At 51.7% G+C, this 18,674-nt stretch overlaps 2 protein-coding genes across 3 annotated transcripts in view; one reads left to right on the top strand and one right to left on the bottom strand.

Moving 5' to 3' along the window:
* The window catches only part of Cdk9 (cyclin-dependent kinase 9), a 19,843-nt gene extending 19,576 nt beyond the window's left edge, over window positions 1–267 (bottom strand). The window contains exon 1 of the mRNA XM_013021530.1: window positions 254–267. The gene's annotated coding sequence lies outside the window, so the exon portion shown is untranslated. The remainder of the gene's footprint in view (window positions 1–253) is intronic.
* A 4,933-nt stretch (window positions 268–5,200) lies between these two features.
* The window catches only part of Sh2d3c (SH2 domain containing 3C), a 35,452-nt gene continuing 21,978 nt past the window's right edge, over window positions 5,201–18,674 (top strand). Inside the window, exons 1-2 of one of the 2 annotated variants that reach the window (XM_013021469.1) lie at window positions 5,201–5,331; window positions 7,024–7,492. In XM_013021469.1, the coding sequence (XP_012876923.1) occupies window positions 5,295–5,331; window positions 7,024–7,492 (506 nt within the window). In that variant the 5' untranslated portion in view covers window positions 5,201–5,294. Of the gene's footprint in view, window positions 5,332–7,023; window positions 7,493–9,262; window positions 9,350–18,674 lie in introns of those variants that run through there. The other variant, XM_013021470.1, reaches the window with a different exon arrangement.

Raw genomic sequence — 18,674 nt, 5'->3', positions numbered from 1 at the left:
CCTCCCGCTCGCTGTCCGCCGGCCGCCCTCGACGCGTCACCGCCCGCGGCCCCTCCTCCGCCTTCGGAGGTGGGGCCCGTGCTCGACACCTGACTGCGGCCGCCCCGCCGCGTGCCTCAGTTTACCCCCCCTCCCTGCTCCCCCCAGAGCCTGCTGCCTCCAGAGCTACGAGAGTGCTTTCCCAGCCCCCAGAGGCGAAGGCCAGAAGCGCCCGGGGAGCGGCCTTCGGCCCTGGGAGGAGAGAACGGCCCCCCGCCGCCGCCGCCTCCGCGGGCCCCCGCCACCCGCCGTTGACATGGCAACAGACGGCCGCCAGGGGGCGCGGCGACACTGGAGGCGGAGAAGGAGCCGAGCTCCGGCCTTGTTGCTCTGGATCCCGGGTTCTTGGGGAGGCGGGGGCGAGATCCCTCCTTGGCTGAGCTGCACCAGGTCGGTCGTCGCAAAATTAAGGGCCATTGGTTCCGCACTTCGTGTACTAAGGAAGTTTCTGGGTGTCCTTCTGAATCCTGAATCAACAGCCCCCACGGGCGGGACCACCAACCCATTTTACAGAAGACGTAGAAAGGGAGGTCGTTTGTCCAAGGTCACAGAGTGACTAGGCTGGGTTTCTGGTGTGAGAAAGTTGATCATGACTGCCTCTTACTTCCCAAGCCCCTCCTGCCTTCAGAGCTGGGCTTGCCGGATCCATCTGTACCCTTGCTTATCTGGAGGAAGCCCTCTGGTTTGCGCCCATCTTGGCTGAGACGCTTCCTCCTAGGAGATAGACATGGCTCAGATGACCCAGGCGACTCAAGAGGCCTTGGTCTGGGGAAGGCCCCTACAGAGGAGGTTCTTGAGCACCCTCCCTGAGAGTTTAAGGCAGCTAAGCCATATGCCAGGGTGTGAACTGGGGCCAGCTTCTTGACTACATTACTGAGAAGCAAAAAAAGCTGGGTGTGACCAGTGTCTGTAATCCCATCATGTGGGAGGCGGAGGCAGTCGGATCAGGAGTTGAGACCAGTTTGGGCTACATAGCAAGAAGCAGAGAGGCTGTTGCCTAAATCAGGGGTAGGAAGAGAGAAAATCATTTTAGTAATTACAACTTAAAGGAAAATAAATGGTCCCAACCCTACACTTAGCTCTTTATGGGAATTATCTCAACTGTCACTCAGACGTGTGAGGTGGGCAGTACTACCACTTCTACTGTGCCCTTAAGGACCCTGACACTCGGAGGTGACATCACCTGCTACACTGGTATTTAAGACAGGTCAATCTGGCACAAACCCTAAATATTTCCCCATCAAGACCCGGTTGAACCAGGTTAAGGTCCCAAGGCCCAGGGTACCAATGTGAGATATAGGAGGTAACAGTAGCATTGTGATTCTGTCCTGGGCTGGCTCTGCCTTATCAGACTTTAGACTAGGGCTGGGACACCTGCTGGGTTCCCATGAACACTTCCAAGTCACATCCTGTGGGCAGAGGCCTTAGCAGCTCCCCATGATGTTGTCACCTCCACCCCAACATCCTGACCTGAAACCTGACAACTGCCAATCACTTCCCTTCAGTGTCTTGGGCTCTACTCTTTCCCTGGGGGTAAGGTAGGGATGATCAGCTTCCTAGGGTGGGAGCTTTGACTACTTAGGTCTCCTCATCTAGGGCAGAGAATGGCTGGGGGATAACCAGAGCCTTGTCCCTCCATGGAAACTGCCCCCGCCCCCAGCTCCCTCCACCTCTTCATCCTTTCCCTGCAACTTCACAGGAGGTTATTATTGGGGCGGAGTAACAGAAGAGGAAGCATGCTCAGAGCAGAGAAGTGGCCTGGCTGAAAGCCAGAGAGGAAGCCTTGGAGTTGGGATTCAGAGCTAGGTCTCCTTGCTTTCAAAGTACATCATTCTACTAAACCAGCAAGACCAACCCAGAAAAACCATGTATGGAGCCTAATGGTCTAGCATGGGACCAGAAGGGTGAGCAGAGGGACCCACCAAGAAGCTCGGCTCTGTTTGGATGACATAAGACACAGATGAATGAAACAAAACAATGCTTTCAGTAGGAATACATTTCACTGCTACAAGATCACAGGAAGGAGGTAGTATTTGCTTAAAGAGGTGACAGGACTTGTTCAAGGTCATACAGGAGAGGCCTGAACTCAGGTTGACCGGGACCAGTCCTTGATAGTACCTGCCTACCCACAGAACCCCTCTTGTTCCCCTCCACAACCCTCTTCCCTCAGTGGTTCTATGTGAGTCAAATGTCTGGGATAGAGGTAAGAAATCATAGCAGCCAGCTATTAATGGCTCATGCCTATGATCCTAACTATCCTGGAGGCTGAGATCTGAGGATCATGGTTCAGAGCCAGCCCAGGTAGGGAAGTCCCTGAGATTCTTATCTTCAATTAACCCCCAAAAAGCCGGAAGTAGAGCTGTGGCTCAAGTAGTAGAGCCCTAGCCTTGAGCACAAAAGCTCAGGGATAGTGCTCAGGCCCTGAACTCAAGCTCCAGGACCAGTACACACACACACACACACACACACCCCAATACATGCACACATACACACACCGAACTCAAGCTCCAGGACCAGTACACACACACACACACACACACACACACACACCAGCAGGAACTGGGGCACTGGTGGCTCATGCCTGTAATTTTAGTAACAAAAGACTGAGATCTGAGGATTGCAGTTCAAAGCCAGTCCGAGCAGAAGAGCTCAGGGACAGTGCCCAGGCCCTGAATTCAAGCTCCATGACCAGCAAAAAAAAAAAAAAAACATAGTAGAATTTGGGGGGGAATCTTAGCTCAAGCTGTCACTAGGGGAACTTGAAGGAGGCAGAAGACCAAGGGAATGAAGGAGAATGTGGCATTTGTGGCAAGTCTCATCTGGGTAGAGGTCCTAGTCCTCCAGAGGAGAGAAGGAAAGCACTCGGTTGGTATTCACGGCTGCAGCATGCCGGCTGGCCTCCAGCCACATGCTAAGGAGGGCCTGGGGGACAGCCACCCGCCAGGCGGTCTCCAACCACACTTGTAACGGCCACTCAAGGAGGCACAAAGGGGCTCTGAGCTCAGTGGAGCTACTACACTGAGCCCCATTCATTCTCCTAGGGACTCCAGCAACTGCTCTGGCACCCTGGCCAACAGCAGGCCCAGCTGGAAGGCTTATAAGGCACCACCGCGACACAACCTCTTGGTAGCTAGCATTCCCAGGCCCCTCACACCATGTTTTTGCTTACCAGGGTTTCCCTGGCATGGCCCAGTGTGCTAAGGCCAACGGCTCACCCTTCAACCACAGAACCAGGACTTGCTGAGCCTTACCCTTCCCATGAGCTGACCCTACTTTACAGATGAAGAAACTGAGGCCCAAAGAAACATGCTGTATAGCCAGTTGAAAGGTAGCCTGGCTACGAAGCCACCACTGGTCACCAAGTCACACTGGAACTGTGTTCCTGGAAAAAAGCCAGGGACCCCCTCCTCTGTCTTCCACTAGGAAGACCCCAGGTTCTCACCAGGCTGTAAGCCCCCAAAAGTTGTGACACTTGGTTGTCTGCCTTGTCTCTGTTCCACTTGGGACTCAGTTTCCTCAGCTGTTAAATGGGAGCAGTGTCAGATCAGTTGTGTGGATTCAGATGACCACCAGTGGAGACTTCCAACTCTGCCAGGTACATTCTCACCCCAAAGGTCATGATCCACAAACCTCATTCTCTTAGGGCCTTGGGTTTTTCTGTTTGCCCATCAGAAGATTTATCTGGACCCTTCCCTCTCCCTCAAGGAGCATCATCACAGAAGTGAGCACCTCAGGCACTACAGCTGGACAGGTGACCTGACTTTTTGTGTCATTTTCATGGAGAGTGCAGGAAAGATGCCATCTGACTTTTTTTTTTGTCGGTCATGGGGCTTGAACTCTGGGCCTGGGTACTGTCCCTCAGCTCAAGGCGAGCGCTCTACCACTTGAGCCACAGCACCACTTTGGTTTTCTGGTGGTTAAATGGACATAAGAGTCTCATAGACTTTCCTGCCCTGGCTGGCTTGGAACCGCAATCCTCAGATCTCATCCTCCTGAGTAGCTAGGATTACAGGTATGAGCTACCAACACCTGGCTTCCATCTGACTTTGAGGCCCTCCCTCACAGCTCCACAGCCAACCTGAGGCAGGATGAAATGCCAGATCTGCAGCTGAAGGTGTGGTTTCGTGGAAGAGTGCTTGTCTAGCTTGGACAAGGCCTTGGGCTCAAACCCAAGTGACAGAGGGGAGGGGGGAGAGGATTTCACACCTCTGCAGTTTTTCTGCACACTTTGTATTGTCTCCATTGTAGAGATTCAGAGACTAAGGCTTCAGCTGTGGAAATACTTTATCAGCAGCACACCGCACTGGATGTGAGTCTCCTTGTCTTATGGCCCACGCTGCACATGTGCTAGTACCCTGTGCATGGTTTGTACATGGGAAGTTGCATTTGTGTATCTGTCCTGCCCACATAAATGCATACACACACACACACACACTTTTGGGGCAAAAAGTCACCAGTTGTGTGGAAAGGAATATGGAAGGGTGAGTTGTAATCCAGCCTTTACCACCAACCTGCCATGTGACCTTAACAACTCCCCCCCCCCAGTTCTCTGTGCCTCAGTTTCTCCATTTCTGTCCAATGAGTGTGATAGGTCTATCACCTCTCCACTACCTTATCAGGCACCCATTCCTCACAGGCTCTGCTTAGTGCCCTGGCCCCTGTGAGATGGGCCCAGCATGCATTCCCTGCTCACAGAGAGGAAACTGAGGCTCAGGGGAGCAAGTTTTCCAGCAGAAGTGATCAGCCAAGATTCGAACTTGGAACTGAGTAACCAGAGCCCACAGGCCTGTAGTCTCATCTCTGCTACCAGTCTGTCTCCCAGGTACTGAGTCCTAGAATAAACCACTCTCACATAAGCCTGCCCCTTGGTTTCCCAGCCCCTGGGCCAGACCCCTTGACAGCTGTTGGCAAGTCCCTACGACCCCCGGCCCAGTGGGCTCCATTCCCAGAACCTGTGGTTTTGTTCTCCCAGGCCTTCAAGGTCCCATGGGCTTGTGGTCTGCCCACTGCCCCTGCTGCTGGGGCCCCGGAGGCCCTCGGGGGCTGAACTCCGGAGGCCCCAGCCCCCGCCCCCTGTGGAGAGGGTGAGAGGGTGGGGCCGTGAGAGTTTGGCTGGTTTAAAAATATACAGAGGAAGCCAGCGAGAGGGTAAGAGAAAGGGGAAGGGGTGGTGAGAAAGATACTTTAATCTTGATGTCTACAAGCCCCAAGCAGCCCCATGCCAGCTGGTCGGGGGCTTTGTGCAAGTCGCCAAGATGACAGAGGGACCCAAGAAGACCAGCAGAAAGTTCAGTGAGTGTAGCTGTTTGGCATCTGGTTCTTTATTGCTATCTGGTTTCTGTTTCTCTGTCCATCACTGGCTCCCCTCACAGAGTTGCTCTTGCCATGTGCCCGCACTCTACCCAGGGTCTCTGTCTCTCTTCCTTTGGCCAGGGAAGTCTTCTTCTCTGGCTTCTTAATGTCACTACCCGTCTGTCTCGTCCACTACATCTTGAGCTCTCCCCAGCCTCCCTGCTAGGCACAGGGAGATCGATCACACAGCCTGTTCCCAGACCTGGGTTCACGCTGGGTCTCAGAAGGATATCTTGCGAGCTAGGGGGAATTGGAGGAATCGTGTTGTAGGGTCTGCCTTGTGTTCTCAGCCACAGTGAGACCAGAAGCTATTAGAACTAGACACTCATTCCTCGTTGTTTCCCCAGGTGGGAAATTAGACAGTACTCAGTAGGGTGGGAGTGGGGTGACAGTGAGATATGGATGAAAATAGACTTTCCTAAAGCCTCCCGGGCTAAGGAGCAGGTTTCAATCCCAGGTCCCGGACTCTTATTTCCCTCTCTGATCCCCTCACTCTTTCCTCCAGATCTCTAGTGTTCATGAGATCATGGTCAATAGAAGTCAGCGGCCCCCCTGCTGGTCACTAACAGAATCTCTGCTCAAGGCAGGTTGTTTAGGACCAGAGCACTGATTGACAGTGCTGGGAGCTAAGACCAGGTACCAGGTTGGGGCGGGGGGGAGGGCAGGGCCAGGAAGAAAGCACCGGGGCACTGCTCCCACCTCCAGCCTCAGCCATAGCCTGTGTGGCCCTGCGCAAGTCCTTTCCTCTCTCTGAGCCTCAGTTTCCATCATTGTCAAATGGCTAGCATGGGTGTGAGGAACTGAGGAGCTGGAGGAAGCCCAAAGTGAAAAAGGCTGGAGAGGTTTTTTGTGTGTGTGTTTTTGTTTTTTGGTGATCTGGAGGCTCTAAGGAAGGAGCTGCTGATACTGAGAGGAAGAACAGTCCCACAGCTGGGGGCAGGGAGGAGTGACCTCACAGCTCATGCACCCCCGCGGAAATGGGGAGATGGTATCACCCCAGCTCTGAAACTGTGGTCTCAGCTGACAGGAAGGAGAAAACCACAGACAGAGGTCAGAGACCCTCAGGCTAGAGAGGCTTTCACCCACCCCAAGGCACTCAAAGGCTGACTGGACACCCCCGCCTCCCCAATAAGCCTACATGCCCACACACCCCTATCCCCCCCAACATTCTTTATGCCAATTGTGTCTAAATTTAAATCTCAAGTTCCTCATCTGGAAAATAGGGAAGAAGTCATGCCTATAGTGTGTTTGATGAATGCAGAAACATTGTCACTGTCATAGTCATCTTTGCTACTAAAATATTCTATGTGCAGGTTTCCATGTGAGATTTGTTATTTACATCTTCAATCCTGCTGCTGCCCATAGAGGTGTACCGATGAGAAAAGTACTCAGATCAAGTAACCAGTAAAGAACAGGAATGCATGTCCAGGGCTCTGTCTCCAAAGCTGCCAGCTTATTCCACTTCTAGGAGCTGTTTAGAGAGCAATTAGAAGGGATGTCTGTGAATCGTCCCCCCCTCTCCCCTCCCACTGTCCTCAGTGGACCCTCACTGAGAAAAACTCTCAGGTACTGTTTATTGTATGGCTGTACCCATGCTCATTAATTCTTTTACTTCCCCTTCCTCCTTGCTAGAGTTCTTCAAGTTCAAAGGCTTTGGGAGTCTCTCCAATCTCCCTCGGTCCTTCACTCTGAGACGGTCTTCAGCTTCTGTCAGTGCCCAATCCCATCAGGAACCTGACATCTTTGAAGCCACACAGGATGACATGGTCCCCAAGAGCCCTTCAGCCTATGCTCGCTCCAGCGACATGTACAGCCACATGGGCACCATGCCTCGCCCCCACATTAAGAAGACTCGGGGCCAACAGGCTGTCCAGAAGACCCAGGAGGTGAGCCCTGAGCCCCAGCTGGTATTCCAAGGTCTGCCTGACCCACCAGACATGGAGGGACCCAAGGAGGTGGTGGCCGGGGCTAAGGCCACCCTGGAAAACACCCCAGAAGTGAGACCCAACCCTTCAGCAATGGAAGTGAGAAAGTCTAAGGACCTCACAGCAGATGCAGACATAAAGGAGGAGAGAACCCCAGAGAATATGCCTCCAGAAAGGTAGGTACCATGCATGCAGGGATGATGGCTTCAGCCTCCTGCCAATGCAGCCCCACCCCCAACACCCCAACACAAACATCTGGGCTAAAACAAAAAGCAGTTACAGGCTGGGAAGGTGGCTCAGTGGTAGAGTGCTTGCCTTGCATGCATGAGGCCCTGGGTTTGATTCCTCCGCATCACATAAGCAGAAAAGGCCAGAAATGGCGCTGTGGCTCAAGTGATAGAGCACTAGCCCTGAGCTGAACAGCTAAGGGACAGCACTCAGGCCCAGAATTCAGCCCCCACGACCAACCAAGAACTTACCCCAGCCAGGCACTGGGAGAAACCTTCACTGGTACCTAATTTTTCAGAAGAAAACTAGGAAGGAGATACTACTGCTACTACTGTTTCTCTATGACAGATGAGGAAACTGAGATTGGGGAGGAGAAGCCATGGGGCCCCATCAGGCTGCACATCCTTCAAGTGACAAAGCTAGGATCTGAAGTGTTGTCAATCTGACTCACAGTGCTGGTAGCCTCCAGTCAGGATGCCATGGAACTGCGATTTGAGCAGGAATCTGCTTGTCTCTAGCCACATTGTACCTACCACCTTCTACATACACCCCAGGGCTGGCTGTGTACCTTACACCCCTCTGCCAAACCAAGGGAAACTCAGAGCCCAACCCACCCAGTCAGGAGTGTTTGTGGAAATAAAGAAGCTAGTGCCATATGAGTCAAAGGAATCCCAGGGCCAGATCTGGGCCTGCCTTAATAGCTTTTTCCTTGGGATGATACTAAGCATAGCCTCTGTGTGCTGAGCTATGTAGCTGATGTAAACACTCCCCCACCTCCCACTCCTACAGCCTGTCATCCCTCTCTCCCTCAGTGGAGAGACAGCACCTTGTGAAGCGGCTGACAGTATCCAGGTGAGACCTTGCCTCTCACTAGCCACATTGACTATGTGTACGTCTGTGCCCTCTCTAAACGGCACAGTGACAGTACTTGCAGGGTGTGGTGAGGACTTAGGACTAACTCATCTGAAAAATCTTCACACGGTGGCGTCTGGCACACTGCAAGCACTCTATAAATGGGAAGACTATTTTTTTTTTTTTTTTGGTCGGTAGTGGGGCTTGAACTCTGGGCCTGGGCACCGTCCCTCAGCTTTTCAGCTCAAGGCGAGCACTCTACCTTACAGCGCCACTTCCAGTTTTCTAGTGGTTTTATTGGAGATGAGAGTCTCACAGATTTACCTGCCCGGGCTGGCTTTGAACCGGGACCCTCAGATTTCAACCTTATGAGTAGCTAGTATTACAGGCGTGAGCCACCGGCGCCCAGCGGGGAGTGCTATTTTTATGAATAATTAAACTAAATCTTTTCCATCATCACTGGCTGCCCGAGACTGCCTTCTTCTCATTCTGACGTAGAAGAGCAAGGATTTTTATCAGGAAAGAAGGCCTGACAGGTCCAGGGATACTCAAGTCACCCCAGGTCGGATTCTTCCCTGGGAGCCTGGCGCCTCCCACCAAGAACGCTGATTGGTTCTCGGGAGCGGGGCTGGGCTGGGCGTGTTCAGGGGGCGTGACCCTTCCGGGAGGGGCGGGCCTGAGTGGGTGTGTGCTCAAATGGGGGCGTTTCCTCTTATGTCCTGTGCAGTGACGGACGGGAGGGGGCGTGACTAGAGAGGAAGTGGGTGGGGCGTGTCCTTCCCGCTGGGGCTGAACGTAGAGCTAGGCGATCAGGCCCCGCCCCCGGAGTGCTTCCTTAGGCTCCGCAGCTCAGTGGCCTGAGAAAGGCGGGAGCCACTGGACTAAGGAGGTTCCTCGGCTGTAGGCACCATGACTGCAGTGGGCCGAAGGTGCCCCGCCCTGGGGCCCCGAGGGTGAGTGACCACACTGGGTCTGGCAGGGCCAGCGGGGCTGGATGGGGGCTAAAATGGTTTGACAGGGAGGTCCACCTCCCTGGGGCTGATGACAGTCCTGGGTATGGGTTTAGCATCTTAGTCTTTTCCATGTTGGCTTTCTTAGAGTGCAGCTGTGTTCACTGCCCTAGCCTCAACCAGGCTGAGCATCTGCTCATCTACTTAACCAGCAGCTCTGACGAGGAGGTGCCTTTATCATCCAATTTTTATACAAGGAAAGAGATGTTTGCTTGCTAGTTTGACAAAGCTGATGGAAACCAGAACTAGGATTTGGTTCCACCTTCCCAGCATGTGGTTGTTCTTTCATCCAAGGTTAGGGGCTCTGAAAATGAGTTGAGAAACTTTGAAAATGCCAAGTATAAGGCCTAGCTCAAGCCTTTCCCCTTCCCTGGTCCTGGAGGTGCCTTTGGCATCAGATCTGGCCTGGAGCTGGCTAAGGAAATGGAGAGACTCTTCTCCCCATTACCCAGAGCATCCAGGGGTTGCAGGAGCAGGGTTAGCAAGTGCGCTCTTGGTGCCCTGTGATCCAGCATCCCACCTGCCCCCAGGGATTGTTAAAGTTTTCTCCCAGGAGTCCTGGAACTTCAGCCCTGTGTCTGGGTGTCAGAAAAGCTGCCTGCCTGTGTGATTTCAGGCTAGCCCTGCTGCACGATGGGCCTTTGAATCCCCAGTAGCTCACATAAGTCTAAATGTTCTCAGAAGATTCATCCAACTTGTGAAAGAGGGCAGTGGGAGAATTGCCAGTGGGCAAGGGGGATGGTGGACCCCTTCCCTTCCTAAGTGTCCAGAGAGCAGCTGAAGCCAAGGGAGGTGGTATCCCTCCCCCACCCCTGGGAGGCAGGGTGCACCTGGAGCAGAGGAAGGAAGGGGAAGAGGTGAGGCTGCAGGAGTTTCCTGGTGCCTGGACCCTGTTGAGATCATGGATAAGCGGGGAGGAGGGGCCATCTTCTTCAGCCTAGCCTTTCCCCCACTGCCCAGGGACCACAGCCTTCTGTAGGGAAGCAATAGCATGTCCCTGAGAGTCCCCAGCCCAAGTTACACCCAAGGAGGCAAAACTCAGAGAGTAAGGGAGTCTCAACATAGCCCATCCACACAGGAACTGCCAGGCCAGAATGCACCACCGAATGTTACTGCGTTTCACTTGCACGGAGGCTGAGGCTGAGGGGAAAAGGGACTTTCCTGGGGTCATAGATAGAGCCAGATTTGTTCCCAACACTGACAAACTCCTAAACTCAAGATCTCAGTACCAGGTCACATCCCTCCTCACCCCCACCCCCTTCCAAGTAGGTAGGTATTGGGCTTCAACCCAGGGCATGAGCACTGTCCCTTAGCTTTTTCACTTGAGTAACAGCCCCACTTCTGGCTTTTTGCTGGTTAATTGGAGATTAATAGTCTCATGAACTCTTCTGCCCCAGATTGCTTTGAATCATTATCCTTAGATCTCAGCCTCCTGAGTAACTAGGATCACAAGTGTGAGCCACTAGTTCCTGGCAACATTTTTATTTTTGCAAGAGGAAATCTCAATACTTTTTCTTCTAGTACTTCATTATTTATCTTTTTAGCTTTCTGTGTTGTTTTTTTTTTTTTGGTGCCTGTTCTGGGGCTTGAACTCAGGGCCTGAATGCTGTCTCTGTGGGGTTTTTTTTGTTTGTTTTTGCTCAAGGCTAGCTCTCTACCACTGGAGCCACAGCTCTACTTCTAGCTTTTTTGGTAGTTAAGTGGAGATAAGAGTCTCAGACTTTCCTGACCAGGTTGCCTTTGAACCATGATCCTCAGATCTCAGCCTTCTGAGTAGCTAGAATTATAGACATGAGCCACTGGTGCCTGGCTGTCATTATTTATTTATTTGCCTACTTTTTGTAAGTACTGGGGTTCACCCTCAGGGCTTTCTGCAAGGCAAGCGCTCTACCACTGAGCCACCTTCTCAGCCCCTTCAGGGCTTTTTGTTTGGTTAACTTGCTTGTTCAGTCGGCACTCTACCACTGGAGCCACATATCTAACACAGCTTTTTTTTTTTTTTGCTGGTCCTGGGGCTTGGACTCAGGGCCTGGGTGCTGTCTCTGAGCCTCTTTGTGCTCAAGGCTAATGTTCTACCACTGGAACCACAGCACCACTTCTGTCTTTTTGGAGTAGTTTATTTGAGATTAGAGTCTCACAGACTTTCTTGCATGGGCTGGCTTTGAACCACAACCCTCAGATCTCAGATCTCAGCCTCCTAAGTAGCTAGATTACAGGCACGAGCCACCTGCACCCAGCTCCAACACAGCTTTTTGCTAGTTATTTTTGCTGGAGACAAAGTCTCACAAACTTTTCTGCCCAGGATAGCCTTGAGCCATGATCCTATGGATCTTGCTTGGCTTTGTGAGTAGTTTGGATTGTAAGCGTGGCCACTGGTGCCCAGCTTTTATCATTATTTCAGATGACTTTTTATAATGCTCTGGAAAATAGCAGGATCACACATTACAGATTATGCTATTGAAGTCATTATGCCATCACATGAATTAGTATTCATTCATTTTCATATTTACTGAAGTGTACCCACAACCTAGACCTGTCCCAAGCTCTAGGAACATAGCAAATTCGTCCTCTTTTTTTTTTTTTTCTTGCCAGTACTGGACTTTAACTCAAAGCCTCATGCTTTCACTTGGCTTTTTCACTCAAGCCTGGTGTTCTACCACTTAAGTCACAGTTCCACTGGCTGCTTGCTGGTAAAGTGGAGATAAGAGTCTCAAGGATTTTTCTTCCTGGGCTGGCTTCAATCCTTGATCCTCAGATTTCAGCCTCCTGAGTAGCTAGGATTACAAGCATGAGCCAATGGCAACAAAGCCAGCCTGTTTAAAGCCCCCCTTCCAGTGTGGGAGAAACACATGGTAATCCAGGGAGATGAGTGATATTGGAAACCACTGAGAGGAAGGAGCAGAAATTAGAGGATCAAATGAAGGGGCAGAAATTAGAGGATCACACATGGTTCAAGGCCAGTCTGGGCATAAAAATTCATGAGATTCCAGCTGGGAATGTGGCTTAGTGGTACTATGCATGAAGCCCTGGGCTCGATTCCTCATTACCACATAAACAGAAAAAGTCAGAAGTGGTGCTGGGGCTCAAGTGGTAGAGCTACAGAGAGGCTCAGGGACAGAGCCCAGGCCCTGAGTTCAAGCCTCAGGACTGGCAAAAAAAAAATCATGATATTCCATCTCAACCACTGGATGGGCTCTGTGGTGCATGCCTGTCATCTTTAGCAATGTGGGAAGCACAAGTAAGAGGCTCACAGCCCAGGTCAGCCTGGACATAAAGTCATAAAGTGAGACTCTACCTTGAATATAATCAAGGCAAAAGGGGCTGGGGCCATGGTTTAGGCAGTAGAGCACCTGTCTAGCAAGTGTGAAGTACTGAGTTCAGTCCCCATCACCACTAAATATACCTATTTCTCAAATAAGGGTATTGGTCTTGGGGGAAATGGTTAGTGATGGCTATGTAGGAAGATTAGTCAGTAACAAAGTCTCAGTGAGAAACTGACCTTTGAACAAAGGAGAGGAAGGAGCAAACCTTCTGGGCTCTCTGGGAAAGGGTGGACAAGGCTAAAGGAACAACATGTGCTAAGGTCCTGTGGTGGAAACATTTTTGACATGTTTGATGAACAGCAGAGACCAGAGTGGCTGGGGCAGAAGAAGGGAGAAATGGGAGGAGAAAACAGGAAGGAAATGGGTTTTAGATCATGTATAGCAAGGCCCTGGCTTTGACTCGTCGAGATGGGCACCATGGCTGCCTCTAGCCCCTCTGCTCCTCTCAGAGACCTATACCCCCGGGCCACCACCAAGGGTTTGGAAGGAAACTGAGCCTGAAACCAGTTGCCACCCTAAAAGAGAGCCGAGGCCAAGACATCCCCCTCCTCATTTCCTTTTGGAATGTTGATTCTGATCCAAGAATTCCCAGCTCTCCCCAGAGTCCCACGACCCTCTCGGCCCTGCAGAATGACGTCAGCTGCCGGGCATCTGGTAGCGATTACCCACCGGTGAGGGGGTTGCGTTGGGCCCCGGCAGCCTCCTTGGGCTCTAGGCAGCTGGTCCTTGTCTTGTGAAGGGGCCCAGCTGCTTCTGGCTCTCATTTCCTGTGGAGACTTTCTCACAGTCCCCGAGACCCCCGGACGCCTTGGGCTGTGGGAACGAGGCTGGCTTGGGAACGATGGGCTGCTCCCCCCAGGGCCCCACCTCTCCCATCCCCCATACCTCACAGGACCCTGTGTGCAGGCTACTTGGACCTGTGTGGGGTGAGGGCTGGGCCTAAGGGGGTCAGCTACCTCAACAGCTCAGATACCCTGTGTTTGTGCCACTAACAGGATGATGGCTGCATCTGCTTCACGGGGGCCTGGTGAGGCCTGGCTGTGGTGACAAGAGCGAGGCTCTTCCTGAGCCTGCACTGAGAAAGCCCAGAGCCTGGGAGCTGCTTGTGTAATAGGGAGGGAAACTGAGGCCCTCGGGCGGCTCTTGTACAGGGTCCAGCTTCTTACTTCTGGCCTAGAGTATGTTTGGGAGCCCCAGGGTCTTCTGTCTGTCCATGCCATTTCCTCCTCCACATCTTGGTTCTCTGCTCTAGTCGGTGAAGCTTAATTTTTCTTTCCCTCTCCTTCCCCTGTCTTCTTTCTTTCGTTTGCTCCTAACTTCTTCTTCTTCCTTCTCCTGCTCCTCCTTCTTCTTAGTCTTCTATTTTTGTGCTGCTATTGGGGTGTGGACCCAGGGCCAAGATGTTATCCCTTAGCTTTTTCCCTCAAGGCTGGCGCTCTACCACTTGAACCACAGCTCCACTTCTGGCTGTTTTGTGGTTAATTGGAGAGAAGAGTCTCAGACTTTCCTGCCCAAGCTGTCTTCAAACAGTGATCCTTCGATCTCAGCCTCTTATGTAGCTGGGATTACAGGCGTGAGCTACCAGTGCCTAGCTCTGCTTCTTATTTCCATCCAGGCCAGCCCTGTTCTAGTCCGAGCATCTGTGAGTCCTTGGTCCGGCCCCATGCTTCAGTTCACTGCTAGAAAAGTGGGGCCTCTAGCTCTAGCTCACACCGCAGGGATGCCCCCCTTGGACTCCTGAATAGCAGGTTCTGAGCTCTGAGTCTCAGGGTGCAGTTCTGGTGGGGTCAGCACCCTCAGCTCTGTCCTCCTCTGGGCCAGTGCCCTTTCCTCCACCCCAGCTGCAGGGAGGCCTGAGGGTACCACCCAGTGGAGGGCCAGGCTGTGTCTGGCTTGCTGGTGCCCATCTTAGGGGGCTGGAGAGGGACTGAAGCCCAGAACCTTCCCTGTGGAGACTCCTAGGCTGTGTCTGGGAGGGACTCTCCACGCTGGACCTGAAGCCAAAGGCAGCTGCTGCAGCTGGTGGGAAGCAGAGTGAAGGAGTGACATCTCAGTTTCCCAGGAGGGGCAGATGGGACATATCCGCTGGTGGAGGAGCTCCACACGGGACATGGATCCTTGCACCCTTCCTTGTCACGCGAGCCCATGGTGCTCCAGTGCAAGAGGTTCCCCACGTACCCATTTCACAGATGCAGAAGTTGAGCCTCAAGAGGAAGTGGGTGGGGTTGGAGAAATCTGAGAAGCAGGATGTAGAGGCTGGGGGTGTCTCTGCTCCAAATTCTGAGGGGCTGAGAGAGGGCAGACTTGCAGAGGGCAAGGTCATCCCTGTGAAGAAAAGCCAGGAGGGAGCTGGGGAGCCGCGTCTCCCCGCCCCCGCCAAATGTCTTGGAGATACTCAATATGTAGTATCAGTTATCACAGCAAATCAGTTAATTCAAGCAATTAAAGGGGTTGGTTATTTAAATAATTAATGTGGCTGATTAATTAGCCTGAGTTAGCTCAATTGTCACTATTAGTAATTAATTTCAACACTCATATCAGAGGGGAAGTGTGTCTTTTAAGTCCATAAAATGAGAAAATAATTAGTTAATTAATGGAGTAGATATTTGAAAATATTTAAATAAATGGTGGCGCCTGTGGCTCATGACTGTAATCCTAGCTACAGGAGGCTGAGATCTGAGGATCGCAGTTCCAAGGCAGCCTGGGCAGGAAAGTCTGTGAGAGACTAATCTCCAATTAACCACCAGAAAACCAGAAATGGCATGGTGATTCAAGTGGTAGAGTACTACCCTTGAGCAAGAAAGCTCAGGGATAGTGCCCAGACCCCTAGTTCAAGCCCCAGGACCAAATTAAATAAATCAATAGAGCTTTGATTCTTGGTTTTGGATCATTACAAGGTAAGGGAGAATGTTCTAGAACTCTCCAAGACAACTGGCAGCTGAAGGCTGAGTGACAATTACTTTGGCCATATGAAACAGAGAAGGGTCTAGGCAGAGGGAATAGTGTCATGTGCAAAGGTCCTGAGAAATCTGAGAAGGTTCTAGTACAAGGGAACAGTGCGTAGAGAGAGGAGGCCCAAGACAGAAGGATTAGACTTTGTCCTCAGGATGGTTGGGGCTGCTGTGACATGCATTCCCTCAAAGAAAAATGTAGGGGGCTTGGGATAGAGTTCGTGACAGAGCACTCGCTCTTTTTGATCAAGCCTAGCATGCTACCTCTTGAGCCACAGCTCCACTTCTGGCTTTTCTGCTGCTTAATTGGAGATAAGAGTCTCCTGGCCCTTCCTGCCTGGGGTGGCTTTGAACAGAGATCCTGAGATCTCAGCCTCTTGAGTAGACAGGCTTAGAGGCGTGATGATGGATTTTAAGTAGTCATGATCACTTTATGTTTGGGCAGTCTCCAAGGGCTGTGGATGATGGAAGGTGATGGGATTGAAACTCCCTGGCCTAGACCTCTGCCCTGAGCATGCTCATTGGCTCTGGCTACCACCCATGCTGGCTGCAGAGGCCGAGTCCCAGCCCCAAGGCAGTGCTCCTGCCCCAGAGCCGGAGGGGAAGTAGACAGGAAGCAAAAGGAAGCGCTGGGTGGATCTCAGTGTCCTGGCCAGTGTGTTCCCAGCAATAGGAGGATTTCCGGTCATGAATGTTCGGAAGTGATGGGATAAGACACCTCACCCGGGAAGGGTAGATGGAAGGCTCCTCCTCCACCCCACTCCCGCTGCTAGGGGGCCCAGAGGACCCAGAAGACCTTGGAAGTCTACTGTTGCCAGGCTGCAGCTTGAGGGACGAGGATTAGACAGCAGGAAGGCTGCTTATGCCAGAACCAGGAGCAGCTATCAGACAACTTAGCTTCTCAGTGAGGGGCCTCAGGAGCTGGAAGAACCTACAACTTTTTACCTAGTTTTGAATATTAAATTCCTGCTGGGCACCGCCGGTGGCTCACACCTGTAATCGTAACTACTCAGGAGGCTGAGATCTGAGGATCATGGTTCAGAGCCAGCCCAGGCAGTAAAGTCCATGAAACTCTGATCTCCAAAAACCAGTAGAAAACTGGAAGTGGCGCTGTAGCTCAAGTGGTAGAGCGCTTGCCTTGAGCTGAAGAGCTGAAGGACAGCACCCAGGCCCAGAGTTCAAGCCCAACAGCTGAAAAAAAAAAAAAAATCCTTCCCTGCCCATTTTGCAGATGGGAAGACAGGCCCTTCCTAGCCAGAGAACAAGGACCATGTGAAGATTTGGGCAAGAATATTTGAAGTGAAAAAATTTAAGTGTGTGCAAAGGCCCTGTGGCAGGCAGGAATGGGTTGGCAGAGGCCAGGGAAGCTGAGGCAGAATGAGGGACAGGGTGATGGAATGAGACACATTCGAGCATGTGGGACCTTATAGGTTAGGATACATGGTTTACACCTATTTACTGGCATAATAGTGGTTCTCCCTTTACTCTCACAAGGGAGAAAAGTTCTGACTTGGATGATAAATTACATTGCAATGGAGGAGAGTACAAACTTTGTTCTTCAAGAAATGAGAGGGCTGGGGACATGACTCAGTGGTACAGCAATTATCTTGCACAGCTAGGCTCTGGGATTTGATCCTCAGCACTTGGGGGGAGGATATGGTATCAGTGGCTCACATCTGTAATCATACTTACTCAGAAAGCTGAGATCTGAGGATCACGGTTCAAAGCCAGCCCAGGCAGAAGGTCCATGAGACTTTTATCTCCAATTAGCCACAAAAAGCCAGAAGTAGCCAAGTGCCAGTGGCTCATGCCTGTAATCCTAGCTACTCAAGAGGCTGAGCTCTAAGGATCTAAGGATTGTGGTTCAAAGCCAGCCCGGACAGGAAAAGCCACGAAACTCTCATCTCCAATAAACCAGCAGCAAACCACAAGTGGCTCAAGTGGTAAAGCATTAGCCTTGAGCTAAAGGACAGAACCCAGGTCAAGAGTTCAAGCCCCATGACTGACAAAAAAAAAAAGCCAGAAGTAGAGCTGTAGCTCAAATGGTAGCGCACTGGCCTTGAACACAAAACCTCAGGGATAGTACCCAGTCCCAGAATGTACGCACCAGGACCGGCAAAAAAAAGAAAGAAAGAAAGAAAGAAAGAAGAAGAAAGAAGAAAGAAAGGAAGAAGGAAAGAAAGAAAAAGAAGAGGAAAAAGAAAAAAAGAATTTAAGCCAGATGTGGTAGCACATACCTGTTGTCCCAGCTATACGAGAGGCTGAGAGAGGATCACTTGAGCCTAGAAGCTCAAGACCAGCCTGGAAAACATAGCAACAAGACTCTGTCTCAAAAAAAAAAAAGGAAGGAAGGAAGGAATAAACCAGGTTCTGGTGGCTGACACCTGTAATCTTAACTACTTTGGAGGCTGAGATCTGAGGATCTTTGTTAGAAGCCAGCCCAGTCAGACAAATCCATGAGACTCTTACCTCCAGTTAGCCAAAAAAGTCAGAACTGGAGGTGTGGCTCAAGTGGTACAGTGCCAGCCTTAAGCAAAAGTGCATACAAGACCTAGCATACACACACACACACACACACACACACACACACACACACGCACACGCCAAGAGAGATCTGGGTGCCATCTTTGGCTTTGGTTGAAACCTTAGGTGCTGTCTGGTGGCAGAGCAGAAGCTGCTGGGTGTGAGGAGAGGGTGGTGGGAGCTAGCCAGGAAAAGGCTGCCTAGTGCTGCCCCAGAGAAGAGGCAGGGCAGGCTGGGCCAGGGAGGTAGATACAGGAGAAAAGTAGCTGAGATCCATTCTGTTGTTTTTGTTGTTGTTGTTGTTGTTTTTTGTCGGTTGTGGGGCTTGAACTCTGGGCCTGGGCGCTGTCCTTCAGCTCTTCAGCTCAAGGCAAGCGCTCTACCACTTGAGCTACAGCGCCACTTCCGGTTTTCTGGTGGTTTATTGGAGATAGGAGTCTCACGGTCTCTCCTGCCGGGGCTGGCTTTGAA

The sequence above is a fragment of the Dipodomys ordii genome, unplaced genomic scaffold (assembly GCF_000151885.1).
Source record: "Dipodomys ordii isolate 6190 unplaced genomic scaffold, Dord_2.0 Scaffold55, whole genome shotgun sequence".
Lineage (NCBI taxonomy): Eukaryota > Metazoa > Chordata > Mammalia > Rodentia > Heteromyidae > Dipodomys > Dipodomys ordii.
The sequence above is the reverse complement of the archived record's forward strand: the minus strand, read 5'-3'. Positions and strand labels throughout refer to the sequence as shown.